The sequence below is a fragment of the Neodiprion pinetum genome, chromosome 3, assembly GCF_021155775.2.
Source record: "Neodiprion pinetum isolate iyNeoPine1 chromosome 3, iyNeoPine1.2, whole genome shotgun sequence".
NCBI classification, from domain to species: Eukaryota; Metazoa; Arthropoda; class Insecta; order Hymenoptera; family Diprionidae; genus Neodiprion; species Neodiprion pinetum.
In genome coordinates this window covers 23497458-23512734 of record NC_060234.1, presented here as the reverse complement: position 1 = coordinate 23512734, position 15277 = coordinate 23497458, and the positions used below count along the sequence as shown (strand labels likewise).

Below are 15277 nucleotides of genomic sequence, written 5' to 3'. Positions count from 1 at the left end.
GACTAAAGATATATTGTTCAGTTAACGGGTCAAATGATCAGGCTGCCGTTCTGCAACAGTTGGATGATAAGAAATTGTTCTCGTACTTCTTAAATATGTGTTAAAATGTACTAGAAATTTCAAGAAGCTTCGTTCTTTCTCTCTGTATCACCTCTCCAGGTCTTCAAACCACTATGCTGTTTTCGCTGCGTTTTCTGAGTTCCTGAGGGTCCAATAAGTCAGGTACGGGTCATTTGAATCGAATCCGAAACAAAAAATTTTCTGCTCAAAAAATGAAGATAAAGTAAGGCTAACCCCTTCGCGCATTTTTGGCGAAAATTTTTGCGATTCTGAAAAGTGCTGGAATAAATTCTTCCATGCACTATTCGGACGTGATTTTGCGAGAGCAATCGATAGGGCGCAGTTCCAATACGCTCCGATCGGCGCGTCCAAAGTTACAATTAAAAAACGATAACCTGTGTTCTCGAAATTTTTCAGCAGGTACTTTTTCGTTCACCATTTCTCTCCTGTTGATCTCACGCTCCTTTCGCTGCGTTTTCGTAGTTCCTCAGGGTCCAATTATTCAGGTAAGGGTCATTTGAATCGAATCCGAGACCAAAAATTTTCGGCTTCAAAAATGAAGAAAAAGTAAGGCTAACCCCTTTGCATTTTTGGCGAAAATTTTTGCGATTTTGAAAAGTGCCGGTATAAATGATGCTCTGCAATAAGTTTCCAACTCTGTCATTGGATCATCTCAGGGGGCGCAAGCGCAGGACGATTTTCGGTTGTCACACCAAAACCCACAAATGCCATAGACTTATAAAGATAGACTGAGTGCTCCCAGGTAGCATTCTGTCTCAAGTTCACGTTATGGTTGTCACGAGGCGCGTGCATGGCTCTGCCGGCAGACCACTATCTGCCTGTTTCCGCAGTTGTAGGATGACGTGCGCATGTGTGATCTCGACAGAAGCTTGCTGCAGATCATGCATGATTCTCGAAGGGTCTGCCGGCATTCACGAAGAGCAGAATGCACAGGTTCTCATCGGCAAAAAAAAAAAAAAAAAGAAGAAAACTATTTATTGCGAGATTTTCTCATTTATTTCAAATATAAAGTTCAAAATCACAGAACATGGCAGGTCATTTGTTGACTATAATCGTTATACTATATAATTATATTAATATTTATATTTTATATTATTAATATGCGGCTATAGTAAAATATATGATATATTACACCCATATACATATATAGGTATAATATAAGTCTACATATTTTTTACTCTTACTTAAAGATAATTAGTTATAAACGTGTTACAGTTACTCGCGAGCAAAAATGAACAAGAAAAACACTGACTCACAAATCTATGTCTACAACAAAACTAGAAGAGAGGGTCTCTTTTACTGTTGTACAGTTATTAATATAAATATGTCTTTAGTTACATTTTTATACGTTGTAGCTTAAAATTATTAACTACAGTTTATAATAGTATTGATAAACTGATATCAAATGAGTAGAACAGTAGATAATAATGAAGTGTTTGAAATCAAAAAATAAAAATTAATACTTTATATAAATGTCAGAAGACTAAAATTTATACCAGATACCAAAAGTGTCTACAGTATCTAAATGTTAGCTATGTTAGTACAAACCCACCGCATTTGTTGATATAGGTATAATGTTTCATTGGAAAACATATAGTTACATGTCACTTGTGGATATCACAGCTGCAGTACCAATTATAAATACTATGCTTGAGCATAAACATAAAAACTAACATCACAGCTATACGTACTAAAATATTTCTTAGTCAAACAAAGTACATAGGTACGTATGTTTGAATACACGTAGGATCTTTAATAGGCAAATTGTGGGTCTCTTATTCCGCAGTGTCATTGTCCTGGGTGTTCAACCTCGTAACGATGAGCCATTTCAGCCATATATTTTTGTCTGCGACCCTCCAGATGGACAGAGCGAATGGCACGTCGTTTTGCATCCTGCAATCTTTTTTGTGCGCCCCGAATTGCCTCTTGCATGAGTCTCGCAAATTCTGTACGATCATGTGGCTGTGGTATTGTTCAACACTCACGTAAGGCATCTGCATAAACAATCATCGAAACCTTGCATTGAATATAGGGTAACGTATTATTAGTCAATAACGATAATCTTAGTCATACACACCAAAAAATACCTTTCCGATACAGGTATTAAATAACGGTCGGAGATTCTCTTTATCTGAAACAGACTTTCCAGTCCAAGAGAATTTTTGTGTCAGGCTATCCGTCATGGCTTCCTTCAGAAATTGGTTGAGAGCATCTCTAGCTGTGACACCACCAACGTTAATAAGATAGTGTCTCTGAAATCCATATCACTCGTTTTTAAACTTGCAATAAATATCACTGAAATTAGTTACCACCCGAGAAAAAATACACTACCGGGTGATATGATAAAACTATAATGCTTACTAGAGATCGTTGTCTTCCAGGATCTACTTCAAACTCTTGGAATACCTCCAAGGTATCAACCCGGAGCATCAGCTATCAAGCATCTGAACTTTATTTTTACTAAATGATTCTTGAAGTGGATACCACCGCTGCATTATTCTGCCGCATGGCGCTGCCGATCAAGATCTTGCATGATCTGACGGCGCATGAAATGCTACCTCGGTGCGTGACATCACGGCTGTGCCAGTACTACAAGAAATTTCGGAACGCATCCTATATTTCCGTGGTAGCAGACTATTGTGGCAAACCTGGCTGACGTCCAGAGTGCGCATACGTCACGTACGATCAAGGTATATCAAGGTCGTGACCAAGGTGTAGATATACGTATACGACGTCGCTTGATCGGCCATTGCTTGTAAGTTGCAGCTGGTTGCAGCTCGTCCCCTCACGAGTTGTGCTTTGAAGTATTATTATATTGTTCGCAATTATGGGTGTTCTCGTTGTTAAAAAATCGACCACATGCAGAAAAAGTAGGGTAAGTGTCACTCGTTAGACAACACCTCATAATCTTATGCGCGAATTCCTTCTGTGCAAAGATTATTTTGAAATTTGGGAAAGCTTGTACGCGTCCCCGTACGCCACATCGTCTTTTGTCTTCCCTTCTTACAATAACCATCAACTCTAAGTGGCAACTTCCAATAGGAAGATTATACAAAAACCCAAAAATATCAACCTTGATCGGAAATTGAATTCAAGTCGTAGTTGATGTAGTTTTTGTCTTCCCGTTTCGAGAACCTCTGTTTATGTAGCCACTCAATTCCAGAAACAAATTTGGCATTCGGGAAAGAAATGTTCTGCTCCATGAAACGGGCGAAATAGGCCGTGTACGATTCTAACTGGAAATTTGATAAACGGCTTTGACGTAATGTCGTTATGTTCATGATGCATATTAACTGTGAATGTATTGTGTTTTATACCTATGTATACATTGTACGCGCAAACGTGAATAGGTGATATGCAGAGAGACACAATATACGTTACGACAAACGTCATGATGTCAGACAAAATTGCTTTTCGCTGTTTGCAAAAATTATGCCCTCTCATTATCTAAATCCTACAGTTTGTTACTACGGCTATTGAAAGATTTTTAAATGCTCAAAATTTAAGTCCCAGCTGCACAAAAACAAAGGACAAATACCTTTACAAAAAAAGAAGTATTAGATTCGATTCATATCATATTGGACTATAAATGCTCTAATACAGGGTCATTAGGTAGATAATTTGAAAAGTGTTAGTTCTAAAACGAGATACCAAAATTTAACAATACATTGTTTATAAAATATTTCACATTCTCTTTGTCACCTGATATAATCCAGAGTTATAAAATTTTTTTACCTACTGGTATATAGTAATTGAATTTCATATCTAGCTTGCGTCAAACGTTATTGCATCATTAATACACATCACCTGTTCAACCTGATTTAACAGCTGAAGGTTAGCCGAGGTTATCCATGTAATAGTTTTATATGTTTACATGTTTTTCTTACTGTATCTCATACTAACAAGGGGACACCACACTATTGCCATTTTTGTAATTTTTCATACTTATCGATTTTCGAAATACTGTGAGCGACTTGAGCGTGTTATGTACATTAAACGGTTAATAACAGATTTGAAACCTGCCGTAACTTTTTTACTTTTTTCTTTTATACAACTGCCCACGTAATTTACGGGTGGATTTGATCAAATTTATGTTAATCAACAAGTATTTCACTGACAAACGCGGAGCTTGCTTTCGCTTACCTCTCGCTTGAAAAGTCGAGCTATTGTTGAAAAAACCAATTCTTAACCAATGATATTTGGGATGAATTAAATTTTCATACAAAAGCTGCCAGCCTTTGTCAAATTCTGCAGAAATCGTCTGTGCAATTACGGATGGCTTTGGGGAATAGTTATACGATTCCTCTCCTTTCAGTACAATAAGTATGAATAATTGTAAAAATGTCATTGGTGTAGTGTCCCCTTGTAAATGTTATTGCTCATAATTATCAAATTTTATGTATAGTAGACAGACCTGTTAATTAATTTTGATCTCATTTCTGGTATGACGAAAAAAATGACTCGTCAAATCAAAGATCTAGTTGGACAAACAACAGGCTCAGCTGTCCTGTGTCTGATATGACTATCAGGGATCATAAATGATAATTATGTTTTACGGAGGTTTTAAAGGATTAGTTTCAAACCTGATTATTATTCTATCACATGATTTTTCATTTTTCATTTTTAGTACATCTACTTTCACCAAGTCATATCATTTAAATTCTGGTCATTGAAATGCATCAACAGTATTTTGAGAAAATGTTAGAATACTGTTCTTTTGGAATGAAATATGCTGCATAAATATGAAATATTCTTCATAGATTCTTCGAAATTGTACAAATCTAAACGTTTCTTCTACATTTTATGTTTCAGATCAGTAGAATGGTGGTAGGGTCGTATTCTTAGGTATAGAACACTTTTTTCTATACATTCCGGTATTGAAGCCATCAAAGGCACATTTGTACACAAATCATTTTGTACACCACCGTGTCTCGTTCACGAGAAAAGCTTTCTGAAAAAATACAATAAGAATCACTTCAGCTAGATCTCTACAGTTACAGTGACTAAGAAACAGTTCGACTAGTTTACCGTCTAAGCCACGTATTGCTTTCATAGTAATTTCTTTACATCGACTTGTTTTCTTTTCTTAAACAAAAACCAAATTCGACAAAATTTTGCGGATAATATACACCACCATGGGCTCATCAAGCCAACCAGATCGTTCTCTTGGAGGAGGGTTATCCTTGCCGCAGTGGATGAAGAACAAAATGGATGTAAGGTGTGTTATTTTAAACGAAATATTATAAAATTAACACCAGTTAAGACAAAATCATTACATTTACATTATGTTCATTACGTCCAACATTTGTCTTAATGTGTTTGTTTCGCAAAATTCCGGCATATTTCATTCGGAATGAATAGGGATGATTTTTTCACTGAATAATGGCTTTAGTATCAATGCTTTCTACCTGGATGCGATTATTGGTAAAACACATTTAAAAAAAAAAATGTACCTTTCCGTACAATCATAATACTTTTGACTTGCTTGAAAATTTGGTAAGATATATTATCTAGTATATAAGCGAGGTTGAAGTTTACAACGCTAGTGCAATTAATTATTTTCCATTGAGGTTGAAGTTGGTAATATTTAATTACTGTAACGAAATATGTTTAACATCACTAACTTTGTGACTGGTATTCTTTATTAATTGGTATTTGAAGGAGTTGAGTTTGCAAGTGTGCATATATTTTACTTTATTATGATTAATTGAATTTCATATAATACTAACGTTGCAAAACACTGATTTTTCTTGTGAATGCCACTTAAGCTACAGTAATATAATGAACTTCGACCTTGTATTTTCTCAAAAAATCGCTGTTTTGCAACTTTAAAATGATCGGAAATGCAGTAAACAATATATCACGATTTAAAGAAAATAAGATATACTCATTCTGCAACTGCAACCTCTACAATTAATTCTACAGTTGCAAAATACTGATTATTCGAGATTTTTGTTACATGAACATTACTAACTTTAATTTCTTGCATCCAATGTAGAATAAGCCAAAATATCTTTGAAAATACAATGTGATTTCATAATCTATTCAGAAAAAAATTCCAATATTTTCTCATTTTTATAACTAACGAATTCCCGAAAATTAAACAAAAATTCATCAAACATAGATTAAACAAGAAAATTCTATTTCACACAATCTTGTCATTGAAGTAGATAAAATCAATCTATAAATGTAGACCTCCATCACTAATATTTAATGAGGACGAAGTCAAAATAATATTGATGTAACATTGAAACGTCAGGTAAACTAATTATTTCGCAATTTTAAGTTTGTCTAAAATTTGGAAAATCGTGATTGAGCGGGACACACATACTCAAGGTTTGCAAACTCAATTTTTTCAAAGTCATTACACAGCTGCAAACTAGTAATTTTCTCTTCAATGCTTCATCACGTTACTGTTACTAACTTTAACCTTGTCATATCTACCCACTGTACCTTAATCAGAGCATGTGATTGTTTTCTTATTAAACGATAAGAAAAAAGAATAATTATTATGTTTAATCCATACATGGACAGTCAAATGTACATCTTATCTATCGCGTTGTTGCCGTAGTGAAATTTCTCTAGACCTTAATGAAAGGCATCGAGCAAATGTATTTTTTTTTTTTTTTTAATGACAACTGATTCGGGGAAATGACAATAGTTTGCTAAGTCTTATAGTACTTGATGCCAGGGAATGAAATTAATGTTAATTCGCTATCAAGCTACTCGGGATTGATGCTAATTCATGCAGAAGTTTGTTTACACTCTGCTTGATTGTGACTAAAATTTTCCCTTCACGCACAATATGTTACGCGCACAAATAAGATATCTTGCTAACCTTGTCCATGGAAATTACCAATAAAGTAATTGGCTACACGTGATTAGGGAAACAAAGTGATGTTTGCTTTCCGTTATCAAGTATTCTATACCTAACTGTGATTCATTGTCAGCTGTTTCGAAACGTTATACACATTATGCACACAACACATAATTACGTTTTACTTCTTATTTAGTTTTGCCACTTACGATTAAACAGAATTTGCTTATCAGGTCGTGAGAGTTCATTGAAATTTGTTGTTTCAATATTGGCAAATTTTCAACCGAGCTGCGAGTGAAATAGCAGCTGGTCAAAATATTACGATTGTGTTTGTTGCGTGTAATCATGATGTTGGCAGAAATAGATGTGTGAGAATTGGCGTGCATTAGTATCACGGGACTGCCAGGGTTTATTTTTAACTAAGGGACTTTCAAACTCTGCTCACTCATTTCTCACAACAGTGACTTGTGTTGGATAATACAAAGCATTTCGAGTGTTAGGTACAGTGTAAACTATTTGTGTTGGTCGTCATAATATACAAAAATCGTATTGTTTTTATAAAATGACAAATATGAAATGTTAAAATACCTACAGCGTGTAAAAAGAATACTCACATACAATTTGAAACGAAGCGATTATCCAACTTGATCAGATTGTAATCGATGTATTTTGGAGACTGACCATAGTAGGTATTGCTATCTACATCGATCTCTGTAGATAATCGAGCTTGTGACTTCACCTTGTTTTCAAACATTCAGTCATTTCTTATCGCAAACTGTAGAATACAATAAACTCAACCCACTGTTTTTGTCTGTATAGCAGAGAGAAGACTTTGTCCTGATTGAACCATAGTTTTAATTTTTTAATTTTCTGATGTCAATTCGCAATTGAGAAAAATAAAATTATTTACTTCTTACATAGTGATCCTTTGGTTTTGGCAACAATTGCCACCAATCACGTGGACAAAAGTGGGATATTGTTTGCTTAAGTTTGTGTAAAATTAGTTATGAATTCAAATTGCTCTAATAATTAGATATTTTTGTTTTTCAGATTTGACTTTGACGAATCTGCCTTCAGTCCACCTAGTTACGACGACAGCTTCTTTTACGTACGGTATCCTAAAAAGGAAGAGAAAAAGCCTGCAGAGGAGGGATTCACAGCTATTAGCCAGGTTCTTAACGAAAATAAAACCATCACGGCGGCCACACAGGTGACATCATCTCAACCTCAACCTCCTGACTTCAAGGAGGTCAAGGAAATTGATTTCAGCAAACACCCGTTGCCTTGCCAACCCTTTATACCAAATGCTGCACAGAAAGGTAAATCAAAATTTTTCATTTCCTACGACATTAAATTTAAATTTGTAACATCCGTGTATTGTTAGCTTTTCGGGAAAATTTTTATTTCACGATATTGACGTACTCTAAACGTACTCTGAAATGCAGTAAAAAGTTATAAAGCAAATGAAACGCCGTTCGCGAATTCAACTGCTTCGCAGTCATTCTGAGTTTGCAAAATCGAGGATTTTTATCGTGTTTCGTTACGTTAAAGTTACCAACTTACGAGGTTGCCGTTTTAACATTACTTTATAAACACAACCCCTAGAAAGTAATTCTGAACTTGCAAAGTTTGATTAATTATTCAATTTCAATGTTTTATTACATTGATCTTAAAACCTCAACCTTGTATTGAATCGGCGTTGTTATACATTGAATTACAGTTGATTTCATATGCATGCTGATTGGCTTTACTGAACGTTACCAAGTATTTGTGAAATAAAACGAGATGGAAATTCAGAAACTTATCTTAAATTCATTTATTAGAATTACATTTTGTTATATTGAGCTACGAGTTATATACTGATGTCGAATTGATTAAAAAAATTCCACAGGTCAAGTTGCACTTTCACCCTATGATGCACATGCACATGGTACAAGATTATTGAAAATCACTGAGAACTCCATGAATTTAACAATTAGGCCGTTGCAATGACCAAATATAGTTTCTACGTGTGATCTGAACTTCGTATATGTTGTATGAGGTGTTCTCCACCAGACCTCCGAGACGTCATTCAAGCTCGGATTTACGTAATGACGACACTACGCAGCGCTAGTTGTAATTTGCTCTAAGGAGAATTAACTCAATTAAACAAATGTGTCGAATGGGACAACCCAAACAATGAACCACCGTGAGCAAAAATGTTTCTTCACGCCATTATCACATCATAACGAAATCAAAGTACGCGAGTGTCAGAGGGCTGTTTTCCAGCAACTCAGCCACTTTTTTTTTAACCTCAGATCTATTCCATAATTGGTTATAAAGCAGTACTACTTGAAGGTACTATCTGTGAATTTTTTAGATTTTTTAATATCCTTGTTTCAGAAATGTTTGGTAGAGGTGGAGAACGCCTCATATATAAGATATAGGCACAACATTTTAGGACTTTCTAAGGGGATTAAAGCTTATTAAATCCTGGCGGTCTAAAAGTTAACATAGAAAGTAATAATATGCATGAAATAACATTTGGTCTTGTTACCAATTGATGTCCAAGGTACTTTTTTCAAATTTCTTGGAACTTATCGTCATTTATGTTATCGAGTTTTAACTTTAAAATCAATTACTTCCTATCCAGAACCCTGCATTTCGATCTGCCAAACAGTCATATCTCACAACAGTGTTTCCTCTTTGCAGTAATTCAAAATTACTAGGCTGAAGTTATCTACGTTTACGTAAGGAAAGATTTTGAAAAATATCGCTATTTTGCAACATTAGAATGACGTCAGAGGCTGTGACTGACTCGAGATGTTTATAGCCACTGATTGTTTCTGCAAACATTATTATAACTTGCCATCTGCTGTTAGTTCAACCACCTGCTGCTAAATCAAACATTTTAAAAATAAGTTGGTCATAACAAGTTCTGACGTGATTATGTACTGACATTTATTCAATATATTGACAAATATTCTATTCATAGTGTACAAATATCTTGAATAGTCGATAGCTTACTTACACAACTGTACTTACATGTGACTAGCAAATTTTCTGGGGCCAGTTCATAACGTGTCTACACTTCCAGCATGATACTGTATCAACAATTACTCATTATCAAACAAACCGCTTATATATAACAGAGTTGCGAGCCCTCATAAAATCAGTTTTAAACTTACTCTCGAACGAGTAGTTTGGTCTCGAAGGCCACCAATTGTCGCGCTACTATAAACGTGATGTTTTCGTAGTTTTACTTTTTTTTTTTTTTTTGTCTACTTTATTTTGTAAGACTGAAATTTAACTGTGCTGTGATATTAGTTTTCTGCTTTTGTTTTTTTATTAAATGAAAGCTTCTCTAACTTGAAATAAAATGCTCTATGATATAGTCAAATCTTACAATCAAGGGCTGGAAGGTGCCCTTTATCGTATCTCAGAGGGCATTATGGTTACAATTGTTTCGACGAAACGTGGTAGGCTATTTCACGATTTATATTTTACCGATTCCTATAGCTCTTGCAATTCAATGAAAATTATTAATACACACTTTTATGGTATCGAGTAATTGCCTTCAAGCTGAAGTATTTCATTTAGTTAAGTCAAAATCATTAACGTTAACAGAAAGAAACATTTTTCGAACATTATGATTTCACAAATTTATGACTGAAGTAGTCGAGTTAACAAAATATAAATGTGTTGTCTTGTTTTATAATTGCAGTTTACCGAATTCCAAATGCAAAATATGCTAAATAAAATATGCCTTAAAAATCATTGTTACCCTAGAAAATCAAGAAATGTTGAATACTTACTTTCTTTGTAGATACATCTACGAAGTCCAACTGATTTCCACAAACGAAAATAAATATGCAAAATTCATCAATCCAAAATGAATTCTTTTTTCATTTTCGCCACAGAACCAAAACCACCGAAGTCAACTTATGTTGGGAAAGTGAAATCTCAGGGTATCGACGATGGTTTTCATGGTCAGTCAGCACTCTGCGGTAAATCGATTGTCCACGTAGCTAATCAAATGATGTCAGGAAAAGTGACCAAGGGTTTTTCCATCGAAACGAATCAGATTCAAGAATCTGCACAATGCTCATCGAGAAAAGAAAGCAAATCCTTGCCTGCTACTCCGCTGACGTCGCCCGCATCGACACCCGATAATTCTCCCAAGCAACGACGAAAGTTGATGCAATCAAATCGCTTTTTCACTGGAGCGTACCTGCCTGACAAGGAGAAATATCAGGGAGGCTGGATTCTGGCTAGCATCTTGGGTCAACAGCGAGAAACTGTAGTCACTAAAATCGAGGAAGAAGATGAATCAGAAGACGTCGCTTCACCAATCCTGAGAAATCTTAATCGTAAGAAATCAATTTCGTCGCAGAACCTGACGTATATACCGAAAACTGACACTGCCGCGCCATCGAGTAACAAAAACGTTTACACAAATGTATTTCAAGCAAAACCTTCAGAGTTGAGAGAAATGAATTTTTGGTCCCCAACGTCAATGTAAATCTATTTTCTTCTCACTTATTTATCTGCACATTTCTAAATCATATCCACATTGATAGACATGTACATGTATCAAGAGCTGTTCAGTGATAATTAGTGTTCCTTGGATCAGACTTTCGTAAAGAAGTTTTTCATGTATTTTATCTCCATTTTTGTCGATTTTTCATTGCTCCCGAGTGTAACAGCTTTGCAATAAAGACAAAACTCATCACTTCTGTATTTCTGGCTGTACAGAAAAAATTATATGAACTGTTAATTTCCATAATTCATCATTGTCGCGCGTTTTTTTTTTTCCCCCGTACAGCGATCATCATGATTATTGGATTTAACGATATGATCGGAACCAAATTTTCGACATTTTCAATAAATTTGTTAGGCGCAGCACTCTCCAGTGTTTGCATTTTCCGTTCTTGTTCCATCTATTTCGTATCATTATTATTTGTAGCCTTTTTGGCTCTAATCTAATACGCTGAAATTTGGATATATTATAATAATATCTCTGAAATATTTCTGATTGTATTTTGTCACACGTTTAATGAATCTACTTATATCAGTATATAATGGTACATAAGCTTAAAATTTTTCGTCAACACTCATACGACCTCGAGGTCAAGGCCACGCTGACATTTCAGATTTTTTTATTTTCATTGAGAAAACGATTTTTGTCTAACAGTTTGACAATAATAGAAAGTATTTATTTTTTTTTTTATTCCGATAAAATTTTAGCTCCTGTTGACGGGTTTGAGCTACAATTTATTATAAATTCGTGTGCCATGTGTATAGTATAAAACTTAGATGAAGAAGCATAAGAAGAGTTAACAGTTAATTTTTAAACCACATTAAAGTACAAATTCTATATTTATTGAAATTCAAGTTTCGACCAAATTGAAAGCAGAATTGCAATCGTAGTAAAACGCATTTTTAAAGATGCACTCAGACAAAAATATTCGATAATGAAAACAAGTAAGAAAAAAAACAGAATAAAGACAAATGAGTAATTAAAAAATTTTCCCTAAAAAAAAAAAAAAAAAACAGCGTATATTTTTTGCTCTTTATATTAAACGGCAACGTTAAAGCTGATAATTCAACGGAGCTAGACGAGATGAATTAATAATAATCCATAAAAAGAGGTTATTCATCAATTGAATTATATTTAATTATATTTTTAAGGAAAGTGTTCTGTCATTTGTTATAATGTATGGGATATGTATGTGACTGACAATGAGATGATATACAAACATGCAAAGAGTATACCTGTGTATTTTATTAACTAACTATCGGTCTGCAATTTTTTATTCCCTCATCACATATTTATTCTTTGTTGGTCTTGCAGCTGACCATTGACCATCTGTCTGTGTGAGATAGGAGATTTTTAAAAGGTCAAATAATAAAAGACTCTTGAGCAATGAGGTTACGCTTTATCGAGTGACCTCAAACGGCCTTTATATCGGCTTGCTGCGAAGATTGTGAAATATCAGTCGCGTGATGAGGAACGTGCGGATCGCCTTATTGTGAGATGCTATTACTTGAGTTTTACGGAAGCTTGTTTTTCATGTAGATACCTATAACGTAAACGATTGAAATATCAACGCAACTGATTACGTTTGGTATACAGAGATAAGAATTTAACTAACATATCAACTGCACACTTTTCGTAATATTGACGGTAAATCGCTCGTTATTTTTGCTTCTGTCACCAATGTTTACAGATTTTTTAATCGTTCACAAAATTTTGTAATGCCTATAAAAAATCATTTACCTCTGATCGAAGTTGCTTACCAACTCGTAAATACCTTAGCCAATAAGAAACATCCTGAACAATCTTTCATTGACTCGATTAAGGACGTATGTATTATCGTTATAGTTAATTCAAGAAAGTGTCGGGGTACAAAAATATCAGAAAAATGATCAAGGAGATTAATAATAATAACGTCATAATCATAACAACTAGGTTCCTTATATGAGAACGAAAGAGACACGTTTCGCTCATGGTCTTATTTTCGAATATTTTTGATTAATCGCACGGTAAAAGATCGTGGACGTGGAATCGAATGATTAAGAAAAGTACAACGCATAATCTGATGTAATTTTTTTTGTACAAATCTCAAATGTTTCACTCTGGAAAGGTAATAAAATTTAATTCTTTTTTCCGGATCATGAATATTGCTCAAACCTAAAAGGTCGTTTTATTCTTCACACACTTGGTGTGAAATTGATTTATATCAGTACTTTAATGAGTAAAATGCCATAATAAATGAAACCTGTGGTGTATTTCTACCTTTGCATAAATCACAAAATATTACGAAATGTGATAGAAGCATCACAACCGTTACATCAATGTATGATCAAATGTTTAACGTTTTTCATAAAATTTATTCTCTAACGTCTTATTTGATATATTTTTATTAGGTATTAGAAACATTTCAAGTCATAAATTTTCGCCTAAAAAAAAATTTTTAATTTCAATATTTTTGAAGCGGGGTAATTAAAACGTGTCTGTAATAACAATTCTACCACGTTATATCTGTAAGGTTTCTAAAACACGATCCAAATTTTACCATTGTTTGTTATTCAAAATATTCTAATTCTAACTTCTTAAATGTAATAGAAATATTCTGTGCCCGATATTTTTGAAGTATTTCAACGACCCAGAAATAGACTAACTCCAATCACATTTTCTTGGCAACTCGGAACATAAAATTATCACGCAAACGATAACCAATCAAGACAATGATGACACGTGCGCCAAACACTGACTTCTGAACTTTGTTTATGTTCTCGCGTGTCTAGACATAATTGTTGAACACATTCGGTATTTATTTTTAAATCATGACAAATTTACAGAAATTTTACTAAATCTTCATTCTTATTACGTATCACTATACAAATCATTAGCGGCTATACTTATTAGCTTCATTTTTGTTATTAGTCAACAAGCGCAATACGAAAAAGTCAATACGATTTTTCAGGGTAAAAAGCTTCGAGTACGTAAGCTGGAGTCGCGCAGTATCATAAAAATTTCGAAATCAGATTCGTCACGTCGAGTTTTTTTTAAATATTCGTTGTCCTCACCCGGGAAACGGAGATTTTGTAAATATAATACAAATGTTACTTTGTTGTGCGAAAATTATTACGTTTTTATAATGTCACAAAAATCTGACTAAAATCGTATAAGTTGTCTGTGACTAATCGTAAAATAATAACAGAAACGTGAAATATGTCAAATGTTTTTGCTAGAGAAATACAAATGTGTTATTCTGGTACTTGCGCCCCAGTAAAATGGCACCAAATTCGAAAAAGTGTTTGCAACAAATTGATAGTTATTCAAACGAAATGGCATTTGCTATGAATTACTCCTCAATTACTCCCCATTAAATAATTATTATTATAAATTGCTTCTGTATGGTTTGCAAATAGATCGATAAAACACGGAAAAGGAGAATTCAATTTGATATGCCTTTTTGTTGCAAAAATTTTTAAGAATTTCAAAAATCGCGGGCCAACTTCACATAAATCTTATACCTGTTTTCTTCTGATGAATCATTTCGTCACAAGAGGGCGACACCAGCGCAGCTCCTTTAGTTGCAGGGTCGGTAAAGTGTTTGAAGTTTGCGGGCAGTCTTCTAAATACATTTTTTCATGTTGTCTTTGCCAAGTGAATGCCATTAATTGTCAGCCGATTGATCACAATTGTATCGGGTAAGTTTTACATAAATATTACAGCGTTAATCGAACAGGTGAAAATACATTAACATTTTTTACAAGTTAGCGTAAATGTTACTCGTAGAAATGCGGTGTTTGACTTGCAAAAGTGAGGTTAAGTATAATTGTTATAGAGAATATTTTGACGTGACACATTCATTATTTGATCTAATCACG

General features: G+C 34.2%; 2 protein-coding genes and 1 long non-coding RNA gene across 5 annotated transcripts in view; 2 read left to right on the top strand and 1 right to left on the bottom strand.

The window, feature by feature from the left end:
- Positions 1–1095: 1095 nt before the first annotated feature.
- LOC124215460 (uncharacterized) lies at positions 1096–2580 on the bottom strand. The gene is made up of 3 exons (XR_006882358.2): positions 2443–2580; positions 2159–2333; positions 1096–2075 (listed from the first exon to the last, which is right to left on the bottom strand). It is a non-coding gene; the product is annotated as an uncharacterized lncRNA (long non-coding RNA).
- A 206-nt stretch (positions 2581–2786) lies between these two features.
- On the top strand, positions 2787–12466 carry LOC124215457 (uncharacterized). Its single transcript, XM_046618871.2, has 4 exons — positions 2787–2956; positions 4894–5299; positions 7949–8217; positions 10798–12466. The coding sequence occupies exons 2-4, from the start codon at positions 5217–5219 to the stop codon at positions 11397–11399; spliced, it is 954 nt and encodes a 317-aa protein (XP_046474827.1). The 5' UTR covers positions 2787–2956; positions 4894–5216; the 3' UTR covers positions 11400–12466.
- Positions 12467–12602: 136 nt separating this feature from the next.
- LOC124215459 (COMM domain-containing protein 4) overlaps positions 12603–15277 on the top strand; it is a 36283-nt gene continuing 33608 nt past the window's right edge. For all 3 annotated transcript variants that reach the window (XM_046618874.2, XM_046618872.2, XM_046618873.2), the window contains exon 1: positions 12603–15097. The gene's annotated coding sequence lies outside the window, so the exon portion shown is untranslated. The remainder of the gene's footprint in view (positions 15098–15277) is intronic.

Bases quoted from the DNA above. Each gene is read 5' to 3' on its own strand.
- LOC124215457 (XM_046618871.2), top strand. From the start codon at position 5,217: ATGGGCTCATCAAGCCAACCAGATCGTTCTCTTGGAGGAGGGTTATCC. The intron at 5,300-7,948 runs GTGTGTTATTTT...TTTGTTTTTCAG, and splicing joins AAGAACAAAATGGATGTAAG to ATTTGACTTTGACGAATCTG. The intron at 8,218-10,797 runs GTAAATCAAAAT...TTTTCGCCACAG, and splicing joins ACCAAATGCTGCACAGAAAG to AACCAAAACCACCGAAGTCA.